The 16,800-nt window shown below is 66.6% G+C and overlaps 1 protein-coding gene across 1 annotated transcript; it reads right to left on the bottom strand.

The window, feature by feature from the left end:
- Window positions 1-4,199: 4,199 nt before the first annotated feature.
- Window positions 4,200-11,466, bottom strand: NUDT14 (nudix hydrolase 14). The gene is made up of 5 exons (XM_086708599.1): window positions 11,299-11,466; window positions 8,289-8,332; window positions 7,711-7,775; window positions 7,257-7,494; window positions 4,200-4,513 (listed from the first exon to the last, which is right to left on the bottom strand). The coding sequence occupies exons 1-5, from the start codon at window positions 11,377-11,379 to the stop codon at window positions 4,273-4,275; spliced, it is 669 nt and encodes a 222-aa protein (XP_086564725.1). The 5' UTR covers window positions 11,380-11,466; the 3' UTR covers window positions 4,200-4,272.
- Between the last annotated feature and the right edge of the window lie 5,334 nt (window positions 11,467-16,800).

Here is a 16,800-nt window from a genome sequence, read left to right as displayed (position 1 = left end):
ACCCTGGGCTGGGGCGGGGACACAGGGGGATGACGAAGGAATAAAAGACGGTAAAAGACGGTGGTGGACGCTCAAAGGGACCAGGGGAGAGCTGCCCCAAGAGGCTCTTCCTGCTGTCCTGGTCACCAGGTCCCCACGTCCCGTTTCTCCGTCATCACCGTGCTGCCCTCTGCCGGGGTAACCTCGCGCCGCCCCCCACCACCACCCATCCGGGGTCAATACCAAGGGCTCCTTGTCTGCAAACATCAGCCCCCCCTCCAGCAAGCAGGGTCCCTTCCAGGGCTGGCGGTCGTCTTGGCAGTTAGGGACCCGAAGTCCACAGGGGTCTTCTGACCCCACCCCCACAAAAACTGGGCTATCTTCTCAACTCTGGCTCCTGGAGCGAGTCTGTTGCGGGCCCTTGGGCTGGAAGCACAGCCCCTGCCTGGAGCTTGTAATTGCTATGGGGTGGGGGGAGGCACAGAAGGCTTCCTGGGAGAAGAGGCTTTCAAGGGGGCCAGACTGATGCCGCTCAGCAGCCCCTCTAGGATGCAGGCCACAGGAGCAGCTGGAAGCCCCTGGAGGGATGGGCCTGGCACCCATCCCTGCCGACCTGAGCCCTGGCTGCTGGGATGGGGGGGGGGGGGGGGGGCAGGACGCACGCCAAATAAGGGAACGCAAACTGGGTTGGAGCCTTCCAGTTACTGCCTGCAGGGGAGGGGTCACAGGGAGGGGGGGCGCAGGGTGGGGGGCTCCTTCTCTTTGGCTCAGAAGCAGGCACCCACATACTCCTGGCCCCTAGACAAGCGAGGAGACCCAAACACAGCTCCAGGGGCCCAGGGCTCCATCCTAGTCTGTGACCTCTGCCCCCACTATCCAGGAAAGTTCTAGGCACCTTTACCCAGCATTCAGCCAAGTGGTGAACCCTTGGGGGGGCCCGGCCCAGGCACGAACAGAGCTAAATTGACAAACTTAAAGGGTGAGGCAGGCGGGGCAAACTGGGCAGGGGGTCTACTAAGACCCAAAGGCAGATGAGTCAGCCAGGTGAGGAGCTGGGAAAAGCACGTGCAAAGGCCCTGGGGTGAGGAAGCCTGACCCAGGTGAAAGCCTGTGAGAAAGACACAACGGCAGAGGCACAGGGGGTGAGGGGCATAGGTGAGGCTGCTGGTGCTAGTGACTGCCGGCCGTGCTGGGCCTCTGCACTAGTCTTCTGCTGAGACCAAGGGGAAGTCACAGAGAGAAGCTGAGCTGGGTCGGGCTGCACTGTAGAGACTTCCATTTTCACAGAGATCCCTGGCTGCGGGGAGAGGGGCAGCAGGGGTAAAGCCAGGGCAGGGAGACCCGGGACTGCCAGACCGGGGCCTGGCAGCAGAGGGACTGGGGTGGGGGGGGTGGTGCAGAATCCCCAGACAAGTGGTGGGCGGAATCCAGAGAACAATCCCCCCACACGCCCCTCCCTCATCCACCTCTGAAGCTTCCTGCCCACAGCCAGCTGCAGGAGGGAAGGACGAGCCGGAGACTCGCTGAGCCGCCAGTTCCAGAAGCTGCTGAGTTCCGGCAGGGGTTCTTTCCGTGCTCGGAGCGGTCTCAGCTGGGAGGTACCAGGGAGGGATGCTCACTGCATCTCAAGATTCAAGCTCAGCCTGTCGAGGGGGGTGGCCTCCCCGGGGCCCCTCCGGCTGGCCAGCCCTGCCTCGCGGGCAGAGAGAGCCCCCACCTGCCTTGCAAAGCTAGGGAGACAATGGCCTGCTGCCACCTGCCTCCCTCGGGGCCTTTCGGGAGCAGGGCAGCTGGGTGACCATCAGGGCGGTACCAGGGGTTCCGCAGACCCAGGGTGCCTGTCAGGGGCCAGCTCCTCGCCTCCCTGCCCAGCGTGCCCCACCCTGCAGGGCACAGAAGACTCCTGCCTCTCACTGCCCCCATTCTCCTTCTGCTTCCCAGGAGCCTCAGCCCAGACTTAATTCCCAGGAGAGGTTCGAGTCACGAAGGTGGCCACTTCCGGCAAGGGGTGGGCCCTGGAGGCTGCCGGCAGAGGGAGAAGTCCTCCCCTCAGGGTGCTCCCCATAGGGGTTTCTGCAGCCTTGGGCCGGAGGGCTGGGGATCCTATGGGGCCCAGGGCGCCTGTATCACCCATGCTGGGCCGGGCTGCCCCGCCTCTTCCAGAGAGACCCCATCCCTGTTCTGGGGCCCACTGGGCCGCGACACCCACCTCTAGCCTGGGGGCTCCCTCCCCGAGCTCCCCAGTACCAGGGGCTCTCGGACATGCTCTGAGGTGGGCGCTTGACAAGGTGTGGGAGGGGCGGAGGCCCCCCCGACCTGGCAGGGGATCTTCAGGGCCAGGCCAGGGTGCAGGCTGCCCGGAGTCTGGATGGAGCCGGCTTGGCTCAGGAGGGAGCTGCGCTTCCGCCCGTGTTCTGTGGTGCTAAATATAGCGGCCAGGGAGGGGAGTTTCCGGTTACAGCCCCCCCCACCCCCCAGTGCCGGGAAATCGATGCCAGCTCCATCAGGCCCAGCGGCACGGCCTGCTGACCTGCCCCCATCAGGCTGCAGAGCAGAATGAGGGGGCTGGAGCGCACCCAAGTCCGGGGGCTCTGCCCCTCGCCCCCCGCCTGCCGCTTCCCAGCCCCCAGCTGCTCCCCGGCACCAGCCTGCCAGGGCCCCTCTGAGGCAGCGGGCAGCACCTGCAGGTCAGCGAGGAGGGACAGTGGGGCCCTAGAGGGGGGCACCAGGCAGGCAAGAGGGAGGGAGGTGGGGTGGCTCTAGGCTGGGCAGGGTTCCCGCCCTGCGAGCCGTTCTCCGGATGCACCGAGGCCCAGCGCGGCCCGCTCCTCTGGACCCTGCCGCAGCCGAGCCCTGCCAGCCCCCTTGGTCGCACAGCACACACCTGAGGGCCACTCCCAGCAGTGTGCCACTCAACTGGCTGGGCTCCCTGGAGGCCCCACCTGGGTCGCAGCCAGCATTTGCATACAGGTGGTGCCGCTCGGGTGGGCCCCTTGGGCACAGCCTCCTCAGGACGGCCTCGAATGCCAGGCCCAGGGGCTGTCTGCGCTGTGCCTGTCGCCCCCGCCCCCTCCCCGGCTGAAGGGAGGGGCCTTCCACGTGTGCTGCCTGAGTGGGGTCAGCCTGGGGCAGGGCAGGGGGATTACCGGAGGGCAGGGTGACCTCAGCCAGAGAGAGTGGCCCCCACCTGGCAGTGGGGTCTCAGTGGGAGCCAAAGGCAGGCCCTTCCTCAGCACCCGCCCCATTCCAGCCTGAGGTCTGGTCCGCGGGGACGCTGAAGTCAGGTTCGGAGCAGAGCTCCCGACCATGCCAGCTCCTACCGCCTGTGACCGCAACAGCCCGTGGGCACCCGGCCGTCCCCCAGCTGCCCACAACCCATCATCCGTGGCGCCACCCTCGGTGGACCAGAGGACTTGGAGGGCTCTGGGGGGGGGGGGAGGGCCAGGACAGGTCACCAGCTGCAAAGGGGGTCAGGCTGGCCCTCATTCCAGGAGCGTCCCCAGCGCTCAGGCTGGGCCCCCGTCCCCGACCGACCGACTGCCCAACCTGGACTGTGGTGACTGGCACACCCTCGCCACTTAGGACCCCCGTCCACCCGCTTCGTATGGAGCATTTACTGGGAGCGTAGCTGAGCAGTCACCCAGCTCTCCTGTGAGCCCAAGTGTTTTAAGGGTCACAAAGGCAGCTCATGCAGCCCCTGACCCTTAAGACAGGCCAGTGTGCAGGGCGGGGGTCCTCCCAGCTTTGTAGGCCATGCCACACGCAGGCCAGCGGGCAGAGGGAGTTCTTATCACCGACTCCAACTGCCCAGAGCACTGCCCGGGCCATCGGGTGGGGGGGCGGCGCTAGACCCAGAGCGGCCCTGGCTTCGGACTCCAGGAGAGGGTAGGGTCCCGGGAGCACGCGCCCTCGAGAATGAACAGCCTGCGGCTCTGTCCCCACCTCCTCCCCAGGGCTGGCTCTGCCACCGCTCCACGGCCACCCCATGGCCCACCACTCTGTCCTCCCTGAGCGCCTGGCCTGGCCGAGCCCCCACCTAAGGCCTGACCTCAGCCGTCTGCCGGCCACCAGCCGCCCTCAGCAGTCCCTGCCCTGCCTGCTGCCAGAGGCCTCTTGGTGGAAAGCCCACCCTCCCCCAGGGCCCATCGGGGAAAGACCCGCGGTCCCTCCACCTGCCCCAGCCCACCTGGGGCCACCGCTCGGAGCCAGAGGACACAGGCTGGAGTCGTACAAGCCTTTATTGGATCTGCAGGAGGTGACCGTGGCCGACCTTGGTCCCGACCCCCCGGAGTCTCACCGGGGACCCAGCCCAGGGGCCACACAGCTGAGGAACCACGAGATGCCAAAGAGGACACCAAGGGTCTTGGGGACATCCGGGTCATCCGCGAAGGCCTGGGCCCCATCCAGCGGCAGATGCACCACTTGGATGAGCTCGCCCTCCTCTGCCAGGCCCCCGCCCGGGCCGCTCCGCTGGGAATCGGTCACCTCTGCGTAGAACATGGTCTGGCTGGAGCCGGTCAGTCCCACGCCAGACCTGCGGGTTGAAACAGCACCTACTGAACCGCCCACACGGGCCTCACGGACACACCTGTCCTGCTCCCTCCAGCCCTCCTTCTAGCCGCCCCCCCACCCCAGGGCCAGGCAGGCCAGTCTGGTAGGCAGGACTCCGGGGTGCACCCCCCTGGGCCCCCCACCCCCAGATTCCTGCGACCTTCGGGTGTAGCAGAAACCTGGCAGTATGCTGGGTGTAGCTTCTGTGATTCTTATGTCACGTGGCAGAGATGGAAGGATTCTGCAGGTGTAACTAAGGGCCTTAATCAGATGACTTTGACTCGTCCACAGAGATCACGTTGGTGGGCCTAACCGAACTAGGGGAGCTCTTCAGTGCAGGTTTGGAGAGGGGAGACGGAGGAAGTCAGAGAGACAAGCCCGTCCCGCAGGCCTTGCGGACAAAGCAAGCTGCCCTGTGAGGGGGCCACGTGGTCCAGGCCCGCAGGTGGCCTTAAGTTGCTGACTGTGGTCCCCGGCCACCAGCCAGCCAGCCAGCCAGGAAACGGGGCCCTTGGTCACACAGCCACAAGGAGCTGAATTCTGCCGCGACCGTGTGTGCTGGGAAGGGGGTCCCGAGCCCCAGACGAGCCCAGCCGACCCTGACTGCAGGACAGCAAAACCCTGAGCGCTGGGCCCCGTTCCCAAGAAGCACACGGCTGACCCACAGCGACTTCGAGGTCCTAACTGTGGGCTGACGGAAGCCGCGAGGTCTCTGCCACATTCGGCAGTGCAGACGCCAGGCAGGCCGCTGCCCTCTGCTCACGTGAGCCCCTCAGCCAGGGCCTCCCTTCCCACCCGAGGCTCCAGGCGGGCTGGAAGCAAGGGCCCTCCTGGCGACCCGTGTGACCTGCCCTGTGGGAGCCCCCAACCCCAGCATCTGCAGGACACCAGTTCCAGGCTGGGGACAGCCATGCTGAGGCAGCTGGGGCGTGGAGGGGTGTGGACAGGTGGCCAGAGCGGGCCGCTGGCCGCCAGGAGGGGGGCAGACACCCAGGGGAAGTGCGGTGGCCCAGACTGGCGAGAACGGGCAGCCACGGGAACTGCCGTCCGTGAGGGCAGGGCCATGGCGGGGCCCGCCCGCGTCCCAGAACCGCAGGGGAAGGTCCCGCGTGAGTGTGCGGGGGGCGGGGGGACCGGGGGCGCCAGGCCAGCCAGACACCCGCAGGGCGGAGGCTGCTCTTGCAGACCTGCCCGGGCGCGGAGGGCAGAGACGGCTGACAGAGCTCCCGTGCCCCACCCCCCAGGAGGGCCAACCCCATCCCGACCGGCCTCACCTAGCTGCTTCCCCCGCCCCAGACTCTTATCTGCCACAGTCCTCTCCTGATGGCCTGTTTACAACGGTGGCCACAGGCCGTGCCTTTGATGGAAGCGCCAGCGTGTGGGGTTTCCGGTCCCAGGTTCCGCCAGCTTGTGAAGGAGACAGGCACAGCCTTTGACCCAGAGCAAGAGGAATGTGCCTTCGGGCCTTGTCACCTGTGCCTGGCAGGTGAGTGGCCTGGTTCACCTCCACACGAAGAAAAGGCACGAGACCTCTCTGCTGTCTGTCCAGCCCCCGGGTCCGCAGGGACAGCTGCCCTGACCTCTCCTCCAGCCCCTCAGTCCTGCCCCCCTGCCACAGCCAGCCCTTGCCTCCAAAATGCAAGTCTTTACCATGCCGCTTGCTGCCTAGAGCCCTCCTGGGCTCCCCAGCACCCTCACGAATCAAGCCATAGCCCTGCTTGTGGAAACGTTGCAGCCTGGGCCGCGCTTGGGCCGGCCTCTCTGCCACGACTCCGCCCAGGCTCACCTCATCTGGGGTCCCCCACCTTCCAGAGTGCCTCCTCCCGGCTCAACGCCAGCTCCAGATCAGGCCCCTCAGATCCTCTGGGACCCCAGCGCCGAGGAGGACGCCCGCAGGTCACCGAGGCCTGCCCCTCAGACCAAGACACTCAGCCGCTTGGCATCTTATGTTCGACACGGGGGCTCCCTCGTGTGCCGGAGGTCAGCTCCAGCCCCCAGCCCCTAGGCCAGGGAGACACCGCGACAAAGCCCTGGGCCTGGGCCCCACACCGAGTGGTTCCTGCACTGGGCTGAGGAGCAGAGCTCCCCCCTCTGGGGACGGCTGCCAGCGGCCAGTGCTCAGCGCTGGGGACGGGGTGTCACTGCCAGGACCGTCCTCCTGCTCCCAGACTTCACCAGGGTCAGGGACCCTGACGGCATTCCTGGGGCAGGGGCGGGATGGGCCTCACCCCAACATCCCATCCTGGGAGGACAGCCCCAGCTGCGGGCCTCGTGGGGAACATGGTGGGGACACCCGGGCTCCGGGCCACACGGCTTCCGCTCCCCAGCAAGGCCGGACCCCTGCCCCCCCCCCCCCACCCCAGCCTCATTCCTGAGGCGCCGTCTGCCAACAGATCTGTGACTCACCCCCACCCCCAGCGCCCGGTGCTTAATCCCACAGGAAGTAGAGGTATCTGTCGGCAGCAGCTGCTAGGGCCGCAGGGTGGGGGCGCCGCGTGCTCCAGAACTGCCCCCCAGAGCCCCGGGTTCCGGCCTGGATCGCGATCTGAGGTGCGTGCTGCCCCACCTCCCCCCAACTCCATGTTGGAAAACAAAGAGGAGCCGCACACCCGTGAGGACGGGGCGCTCGCTGCCCCCTCAGCGCGTCGCACCCCCCGGGGGCGGTGCTGACCACAAGACGCCCCCCGACCCCGGCCTGGCAGGCCCGCGGGCCCAACCCCACTCACTTGTAGGTGGCGACCCGGCGCAGGTCGGAGGGAGCCAGCCGGTAGCCGCACTCCTCCCAAGCCTCCGCACAGGCCACGTCCTCCAGCGAGAGCCCAGGGTGGTCCACGAGGCCAGCGCACAGCTCGTACGTCACCCCCGCCGAGCCAGGCAGCTCCACCTGCAGCGCCCGGGGTCCGTCCTGGGCCACGGCCGCCAGGGACCCGGGGAAGAGGCGCTCCACCTCGCCCACATACACAGCTGGGGGCCGGGGGACGTTGGCCACGGTTACAGCCGTGCTGTCGAGGCCTCCACGCGCCCCGCTCCAGGCCAGACCCCCTCACGGGGCGTTAGTTTCCCCTGGAGCCCCCCCCCTCCCCCCCCCATGTCTGCGTTCGGACCCGATGGCCCCCAGGGGCCTGAACGTGCCCCCTGCAGCCCTCCCCTCCCCCCGCGGCCCACTCTGGCCGGCCTCACCTGGCCGGAACTGCTTCACCAACACCAGGCTCTGCTGGGAAGAGTTGAACATGAGAATGGCCACACTGCGGGGGGTGGACAGAGCTCAGCACGGAAGCAGCCCCCTCACCTCGTCTCCCTGGGGCCCCTGGCCCCCATGCCCCGTTCCCAGCATGCCGGGCCCACCTCCTCTCCCCAGCAGCCTGGGAAAACTGGTCCCTTACCGGGATGGGGAGACTGAGGCCCAGGCAGGGCCAGGGCTGGCCAGGCTCACTGCGTTCCAACTGGCCGAATGGGGGCAAGAGGGTGGGGTTAGGGTTAGCTAGGGGTGGCAGCAGCAGAGGCCGGGTGACTGACGGGACACGTGGCCCCCGCTGGCCAGCCGCCCACCAGCCACGCTCCTCGAGCCACACTGCCATCCAGCCCACACCCCTGATGCCCGGGGCGGGCGAGGGCACCCAGATGGCCTCTTCCACGTCCACCGGGGCCTGGGCCGGGAGCCAGAGGCAGGGGTGGGGCTCCAGGCCCCCAGGGGCCCAGTGTCCCAGCGGGCAGCAGTCGGGGGCTTCCCAGGCAACCAGGCCAGGCTGGGCTCTCACCTGTCATGTGTCTTCATGAAGTCCCACGACTTCTGAGTGCCATTCTGAAAGAAATGGCACAGGGGTGAGGGTGGGCCGCGGGGCTGCCAGCGAGGCTCCAAGCGCTCAGGGCGGCTGAGAAGGCCAGACGACCCACGCACCGCACCGGCCCGGAGACCCACTCGAGGCCCACCGAGGGAGCCTCAGCAGGCGGGGGAGGAGCAGGAGTGGGCCGGCCGGGGAGGTCAGCGACAGTCTGGTGCTCCAGTGGGGGGGTGGGGCGAGGCAGAAAACCAGAGCAAATGGTGGAAAGGCACAGGCTGACCTCAAGTCGCTGCAAAGAGACGTAGCCTGTCAGCAAGTGGAGGGTGGGCTGTGGGGGCTGTGGGGGAGAGACAAGCAAAGGTGTCCTTGCAGTCAGGACAGGGAGGGTCCCCAGGGCACAGAGATCAGGTGTTCACTGCTAAAGCTCCCTCGGGCCAGGGGACAGGGTGACAGGAAGGCAGGAGGGGCTGGCCGGCCTCCTGAGAGGGCATCGGCGAGGCAGGTGGGAGGCGGCCCTGCAGGATGGAGTGATGTAATGACAACGACGGTGACCGGCCGGGTGAGAGCCCCTCCCCCAGCCCGGTGTCTGTCTCAGGCCGTCTCTCGCACATCCTGTGGTCCTGCTGTTTGGTCACTGGCCTCCACCGTCCTGCCCCCCGGGCCTGGGCAGCACACCCCCAAAGGGCTCCCGGGGCTCCAGGCAGCCATCAGTGAACGAAGGAGGTGGTGCAGGGCCTGCTGGGGGACGGTCAGGGGGTGCGAGGGGCCCAGACTCCTGCCAGCTGGACACCGCTAGACAAGGTGGGCTCCCATCCCAGGGCCCAGAGCCAACAACAGCATCCACTTGGCCCTGCCTGCTCCCCAAGGGGCCTCTGCCAACGGGGCTGGCCCTAGGGCCCTGGGGCCCCGCCCCGAGGCGGCCTGTCACCAGGGGGCTTAGCCTAGCCACCCTCGGTCACTGGGCCGGCCCTGAGGCCCGGGAGAGCTGCAGGCCCCACTTTTGGGGCTCTATCCAGGCCCTGAAGACACGAGAGACACAGAATGTGCCGCTGGGACCACAGGAGAGGGAGGACTTCCTGGAAGAGGTGACAGTGCACCAGGCCCCACTGAAGCGAGCGAAGGGTGTCCCAGGCAGAGGCCCCCACGCTGGTGCAAGAGGAGCGGGGGGAAATTGGTTTCGGCTCGGCTGGAGGCAGAGGAGTCCCAGAGGAGTGGTGGGGCCTTTGTTTCCAAGGCGGCGGGAGGCTGGACACCCTGTGGTGCGCAGGCCGGGCTGCCTGGGAGGCCGTTGAGAGGCACCACCCCCAGAAGGCAAGCCTGGGCCTGCCTGCCGTCTGGCCACCCTGGGGCCAGCCACCCACCCAGGACGGGCTCCAGGGGAGGCCTGCTGTGCCTCCGGCCTCCCTCGGGATACGGGCCACCACCTCGTGCGAGTCTTGGGCACTCTCTCAGCTCAAGATCAAAGTGTCTGTCAGACCCTCAGGTCCAGCCGAGGCAGGGTGCCAGGGGCAGTCCAGGAGAGCCGGTGAGGCCCAGCCAGCCCCTCCACAGGACCCCCGGACCAGCCGGTTGGGTCCTAGGCCTGGTTAATCTTCCAGGGGCCCTGGGAGGGAGAGACAGGACTTCAGAGCCACAGACATGACCTGCCTCTGGCCTGTCTGGCCGGCACGTCTCCCCTGACCAGGGGTAGCTAATGACAAAGGGCTGCAGATGTCCCTCAGTGGCACGCACAGCCCAGCCCGATGTCCCCTGGAGGCGTGCTGCGTTGGTTCCCAGGACTGTGCCCATCACAGGCCTCCTCTGCTCTGGTCACCAGCACCCATTAGTGGGAACACACAGGCTACCACACTTCACAGGCACGGGGAGAGGGGCGCCTGGCTGGCTCAGTCTGCAGCGTGTGCGACCCTTGATCTTGGGGTTGTGAGTTTGAGCCCCATGCTGGGTGTAGAGATTACTTAAGGATAAAATCTGAAAAGAGTTCCTGGGTAGCTCAGTCGGTTAAGCATCTGACTCTTGACCTCAGCTCAGGTCAGGATCTCAGGGGTGTGGGTTCCAGCCCCACGCTGGGCTCTGCACTTAAAACAAAAACAAAAACAAAACCGGGAGAGAACTGTAGCCACAGGCCCTAGAGCACTTATGCGCCTGGCCCACCCTGCGCCTACCCACCGCCTCCCCCCGGAGCCTCAGCCCCTGGGGGGCTGCGCAGCCACAGTCAGTGCCAGGGAGAAGGGCAGCCACCTCCAGGCCCCTGTCTGTCACCTGACCCCCTGCGTCTGTCCCAGGCCAGCACTGCCAACTTGGGCCCATCCCAAGGACGGAGCCAAAGGACTACACGGGCAGGGCAAGCGAGGGCCGCGGGGGCCTCCCTCAGGCTGGAGGCTGCTGAGCGAAGGGCCGCGGAGAGGACAGGTAGCCGCAAGCCCAGAGGCAGTCGGGGAGAGGAGCACGGAACACCCGGCCCAGCTGTCCCGACTGGGAGGTGGGCGGGCGCCGGTGGGCCCGAACCACAGAGCTGGTTCTCGTTCGCCCCACAGATACTTCTCCCGAACCTGCTATGTGCGTGGCGCCCAGGAAGTCGGCTGGTCCTGCTCTTCCTGTGACAGGTGGGAGGGCGGGGTGGGGGAAGGATGCCCGAGGGGCAGCCCGCCTGCCGGCCGAGCAGGTGGGGACTCGGAGGTGCCCTCGGAAGCCAGCCCACGTGCAGAGCGCTGGGGCCCTGCCAAGCCTCCTTGGAGGGATGAGTGGTCCCCCAGCGGCGTCCCGACCCGGGCGCTCACCCCGGCTGGGAACCCGGCTCAAACCGGAGCCGCACGCGAGCCGGGGAGCTCGGCCAGGCGCGAGGGGCGGGGCGCCGGTGGGGGCGGGACCTATGGTGGGGGCGGGACCCGGCGGGGGCGGGGCTCCGGCGGGGCCGGGGGAGCAGGGGGGTTGGGGGGTTGCCAACGGTGAGCGGGGCCGCGGAAGGCGCACGCGCGGGCGGGCTCACCTGGCGGTAGTGCAGCGTGAGAGGCCGCAGGTAGGGCGAGGCTGCGCAGCGGCCCACGGCCGCGCCCTCGATGCGCTCCATGGCAGCGCGCCGGGCAGCCGGGTCCGGGCGGCCACGGGCAGAGTGCGCACGGGCCTCGGGCGCGCGGCGCGTGACCCGGCTTTGAGCATGCCCAGTGCGCGCGGGGCGGGGCGGGGCGGACGGGCGCCGAGCGGGGGCGGGACGGGGCGGACCGCGGACTGCACCTGCCAGGGGGTCTGGGGGCCGCGCAGGTGAGGCGCTCCCACTTCCGCGCGCTGCGGGCGCCGAGCGGGGAGGGCCAGCCCGGTGGACCCCGGCTGCGGCGCAGGGCTGGCGGGCGGGGCTGGAGGGGACCCGCCGGACCCGGGACTTCGAGGTCCAGCTGCGGCGGGATGAGCGGAGCGGCTGCCCCAGCCCACACGGGTTGACCAAGGCCCGGAGATTAGGTGGGGGTCAGGCCCCAGCCGGGGAGAGGCTGGGCCCTGAAGAGAACGGTCAGGGGTCGGGGCTGCCTGGTGGCACCTGCGAGAGGAGGAAGGAAGGGGTCGGTCGGCGGCTGCGCGCGGGGTCACTGCGCGGGCGACGGTGGGGGACAGTGTAGTCACCTCCAGGGTGCCTGTTGGCCCGGAAGACAGAAGCTCTGGAAGGAGGGCGAGGCAAAAGAGCCCGGGAAGGGGGCGGGACCAGGGCCGTCGCAGAGCCGAGCCCTCCCCTGGGGGGGCAGGGGGCTGGCCTGGGAGGCACTGCCCACCTGCCGGACTCGGGAGGAGCTGACACTCCCTGTCTCTGGAGCTGTCCGGGCCTCACCTCTGGAGCCTGCTGCTACCCACACCTTCCTGGGAAGTCCCACCGTGCTGACACCCCTCTAGCTGTGGAAAGGCCCCAACAGCTGGACTCCTGCCTTGGGCGTGGATCTGCGGACCCCTTCCAAATTCACCCACTGCCTCCCCGGGACCATTAAGGTCCGCGGGGTAGGGGAGCTGAGTCCTGCTCTCTGAACTACGGCCCCAGGGCTAATAGCCCAGACAGGTCTGGCCATGTGGCCCCGAAGCTGACTCCCATGTCTCTTTATCCATTGCTGCGTAAGTGCAACAAGGCACCCCAGCATTTCGTGGCTCAAAGCAAGCACCCATTTGTTGCTAGCTCAGTCCATGGATGGCCCCCGCCCAGATGGGCAGCTCTCCCCTCGGGTTTGTCTGCGGTTGTGGTCAGGAGCAGCAGGGCTCCGTGGGCTTACGTGACCCAGATGGCCTCTTTGCCGTGTGTCTGGCCGCTCCCATGGGCTGGCTGGCCTTCTCCCGGTGTGTGACCTTTCCGTGTGTGGCATGGCAGTCTCGGAGCAGTGGGGTTCTCCCACGACAGCAGCTCCCCCAGCACATGGTCACGAGGCCGTGTTTCCCACGACCCACCTCAGATGTCTTGCAGCACCATTTCCACTGCGTCCTGTGTCACAGAGAAAGTCCTGGGCTGCCTGGATTCCAGGGAAGGGACCTCACAGGGCTCTGGAGCACCGGGCCCCCAATAACCCTGTAGGGGTTTGCCCCTCCCAGCCTTCGCCACCGCCTAGTGTCCTGGGGGGGGGGGGGCGGGCGGGCAGAGAGACGAACACCAGGGCCCGTCCCAGAAGCTGGCCCCACCCCACCCAGCAGCCAGGTGTACCTCTCCTGCACACACTCCGGGCCCAGGGACGCTCCCTTCCTGGAGCACAGGACAAATCACAGAGCTGAGCTGGCAAGAGCCTCGGCCTGGGCAGAGGAGGGGCCGCAGGGAGCTGCAGGAGCATCTGGGAAGACGCAGCATCTCACAGAGCATTGTTTCCTTCACATTGAGGCGGAAAGCACTGTCTGCATCACATAAGCGGCTCGTAGCCTAGACTGCAGAACTTACGTCCCTTCAGTACCAGCGAGGTGCTGCTCCTCTGGGAACTATAGTGGCAGTTCTGTAGAGCTGCCGTCTGCCCTGCTCAGTACACTCCCGGCTGGACGGCTGGCTCGGGAGACCCTCTGTCCGCTGGCCGTACTGGCAGCCGGAGGCAACGCGCACCTCCCTCGGCGGGCCAGCAGGTGAGCGGTGTGCTCTCGCCCTAAGGGAGAGTGTCTGTTGGGTCATAAAAAGGAGGGAAAGTCAGATACACGGGTGAACTCGGTGTCATGCCGAGTGAGGGAAGCCAGACGCAAGAGGCCACGTCGCATATGATCCCATGGACGTGAGGCAAAACAGGCAAATCCAGAGACAGACGGCAGTTTAGGGATCGCCAGGGGCTGGGGTGGGGGGGCTGCTCCTGGGGATGAGGTTCCCTCTAGAGGCGGAGCCCGAGTTCTAGAGCGAGGCAGTGGGTGGGGAAGACCACTGGAGTGCATACAGGGTGAGAGGGTTAACGTCACGTGGATTTCAGTTTCTTTAAAAGGGAAAAACTGGGGGCGCCTGGGTGGCGCAGTCGGTTAAGCGTCCGACTTCAGCCAGGTCACGATCTCGCGGTCCGTGAGTTCGAGCCCCGCATCAGGCTCTGGTCTGATGGCTCGGAGCCTGGAGCCTGTTTCCGATGCTGTGTCTCCCTCTCTCTCTGCCCCTCCCCCGTTCATGCTCTGTCTCTCTCTGTCCCAAAAATAAATAAAAAACGTTGAAGAAAAAAAAAAAAAAAAAGGGAAAAACTGTCTGTAAAACCGCTCGAGGCGTCTCCCCCAGCCCCATCCCCCACATGCCCTAGGGCCCTTCCCCTTAGTCCTGGACGTGGATGTGCACCCTAAATGTGGACCTGGGGTCAGGAGGCCACACGGGTGGCGGTGAGTCTCTCCGGGAAGGTGTGAATCCAGCCATCGTTCTGAAGTGCCTACCTCATCCAGGCGGCCTGGAACCGGGGGTCCCTGGTAACAGGCACTGGGCCGAGTACCCCCCTCAGTGCAGGGGGGGGCAGGCTGGGGGGGCAGTCTAGCCAAGGAGGCGCCGCTCCCAGAGACCTGGAGGAAGAGGAAGGGTCAGGACGGAAGAAGCCCTCGGTCCTCAGCAACTGGGGCGCATCCCAAAGCCGCCTCCGGAGGCCCCGCTGAGCCCCATCCGGAGGCTGAGCTGGTACGGAGCCCCCGTGTCCGTGCCCCAGCGCCATGGAGGCCAAACTGGTGGCTTAAGGCAGCACAGATTTTTTATCCTGCAGCTCTGAGGGCAGGGGTCCAACACAGGCCTCACTGGGCTCAGCCGTCACCGGGGCCACTTTCCTTCTGGAGGCTCCAGGAGAGCACCTGTCCTGGCCTTTTCTGCTTCTAGAGGCGCCCATGCCCCTTGGCCCTCTCCCTGACTCTGCTCCCATCATTACGTCTCCTCCTCCTCCCCCCCCCCCCTTATAAGGACGTTGTGATGACCTGGCCCACCCCGATAATCCAGGCTGATCTCCCCACCTCAGTGAAGGACTTAATCATTCCGTGCCACATACGGTTCCGTTGCCCCAGTGCTGGGGACCAGGGTGTGGACACGGGGAGCAGGGCAGTCCTGTGTCAGGAGGCCCTGGGGCAGTGGGATGCCGCCGGGGCTCCCGAAGGCCCTGCTCCTCGGCGCCGGGCGGGCGCTGGCGGGGCGCCCGGAGGCTGCCGCTGGCTGCTGCCTCCTACTCTCTGCAGGAGCGGGGGCGGGCTCACCGGCTGCACAGTGGTCCCCACGGGGAAGGGGGCTGCGAGCCCTGATGGCCTGGCCAGCAGGGCTTTCCGGTGGCACCAGGCTGCAGGGTGCTCTCAGGCAGTAGCCAGCAGCCTGGGCAGATAGACAGGCGGACACTGGCTTCCTCCAACGTTCAGCCTTTTCGTAGTGAGGGTGATGGGTAAGCCGTGGTCCAGAGAGGTGAGGATGCTGGTCGGGGGCTCCTGGCGGGAGAGACTCGGGGTGGGGGGCAGCACCAGGAGTGAGGGCCAGAGGGGTGGGCCGGCAGGAACAGTGCAGCCGGGCCTGGGCGTGTAAAGCAGGTGCACAGCTAATGTGTGGAGGGGCTGAGCCAGAGGACAGTCAGGGAGGGGCAAGTTCAGGGGCACAGGCACGGAAGCCCACCGGCTCTCAGGCGTGAGGACGAGGGGTGGGTGGGGCCCCGAGGGTGACGGTGTGGAGCTGTAGGGGTGCGTCTGGGCACCACACACAGGTGAGCAGGGATACCTGAAGGCAGGGAGCAGCTGAGTTACGGAGCACTCGCCATTGTGCCCCACGTCACTCAGTGGTCGCTGGTGGCCTGCCCGTGCGCGTGTGTGTCCTGACCTCTGTGTCTCTGCAGCCAGCTGTGGGCAGAGGGCCTCCAGGCTTGGTGTGGGTGGGTCTTCTCCGCTAAGCAAAGGGGCCGAGCGAGGTGGGCACCTGTGCAGAGCACCCAGGGGCAGCAAGGCTCCTGCTGGGGCTGAAGCCTCACCTTTCTGGGGGGCTCGGCTCCCCAACCTCCGTGAGCCTGGGGGAGCACCAGGGGCGGCAATGGGGAGAAGGTACCAAACCCCTGATCCTTCCGCGCGCCCGGAGAAGCCTCTTTCTTCTTTTCACGTGAGTTAGGAAGGGACTTCGGGTGATGGCTGTGTGTTTTGTCTTGGGGTTTTTGCTTATCTTTTATTTTATTATTAGAGAGAGAGAGAGGAAGAGTGCAAGCAGGGGTGGGGCAGAAGGAGAGAGAATCTCAAGCAGGCTCCCCACTCAGTGCAAGCCCAACACGGGTCTCAATCCCGTTACCCTGGGACCGCGACCTGAACCAAAATCCAGAGTCAGACGCTGAACCGCCTGAGCCACCCAGGCATCTGGCTGTTTGTGCAGTTGTGGGTTGAAGGTATTTTTTTCCCGACCACACGGTATGTGTAACGCATTGGTTACGACAGGCTCAGCCACAGACAAACAGGGGAGCCGCCCACAGGAGTTCAGACGGCACGGGGTCGACCATCTCTCGTGAGAAGTCTGCAAGGAGGAGGCCCCAAAGCTGTCCCCGAGCTCCGCCACGCACAGCACGTCAGCCCCGCTCAACCTCACGGTCACAGGGTGGCTACCGTGGTCCCAGCCTTGTCTGCAGACCCCGTGGCATCAGTACACGGGAGGGGCTTTGCAATTGAGAGGAAACCCTTGCCCAGGAGGCCCCGCTCTGAGGACCAGTGACCATTCTCCGACGTCTGGCCGGGGGACATTGCCTTCCCTGAGCACAGACCACAAGGGTGAGGAGGAGGTCAGGTGGCGGGGAGCGGACGGAGGGGAGCGTCCACTGCCTCAGCCCCACGGCCGGGGGACTTCAGCTCCTCCGCGCGTGCGCGTGTACACGTGCCCGTTTCCCCTCCCGGGGTGTCCAGCTTGGGACCCCCTGCTAACTCGGCACTGGACGTTTGTCTCCTTCGAGGGAGTGTGCACTTTGTAACACATTCAGAAGAGCGTCCTGTTTGTACTTCCTTCCACGCTTAATCTTCTCACGTAATCATCCCTTCTCTTTCCTTCTCCTGCGATGGCTCGTCTTACGCGTCAGCGTGGCTCTGCCGCAGGGGC

Source organism: Puma concolor, chromosome B3 (genome assembly GCF_028749965.1).
Source record: "Puma concolor isolate L17-30 chromosome B3, mPumCon1.1.hap2, whole genome shotgun sequence".
Lineage (NCBI taxonomy): Eukaryota > Metazoa > Chordata > Mammalia > Carnivora > Felidae > Puma > Puma concolor.
The sequence above is the reverse complement of the archived record's forward strand: the minus strand, read 5'-3'. Positions and strand labels throughout refer to the sequence as shown.

Coding starts and splice junctions, on each gene's coding strand:
- NUDT14 (XM_086708599.1), bottom strand. CDS start 11,379: ATGGAGCGCATCGAGGGCGCGGCCGTGGGCCGCTGCGCAGCCTCGCCC. Junction 8,333..11,298: donor TCACGCTGCACTACCGCCAG/GTGAGCCCGCCC, acceptor CATTTCTTTCAG/AATGGCACTCAGAAGTCGTG. Junction 7,776..8,288: donor TTCATGAAGACACATGACAG/GTGAGAGCCCAG, acceptor CACCCCCCGCAG/TGTGGCCATTCTCATGTTCA.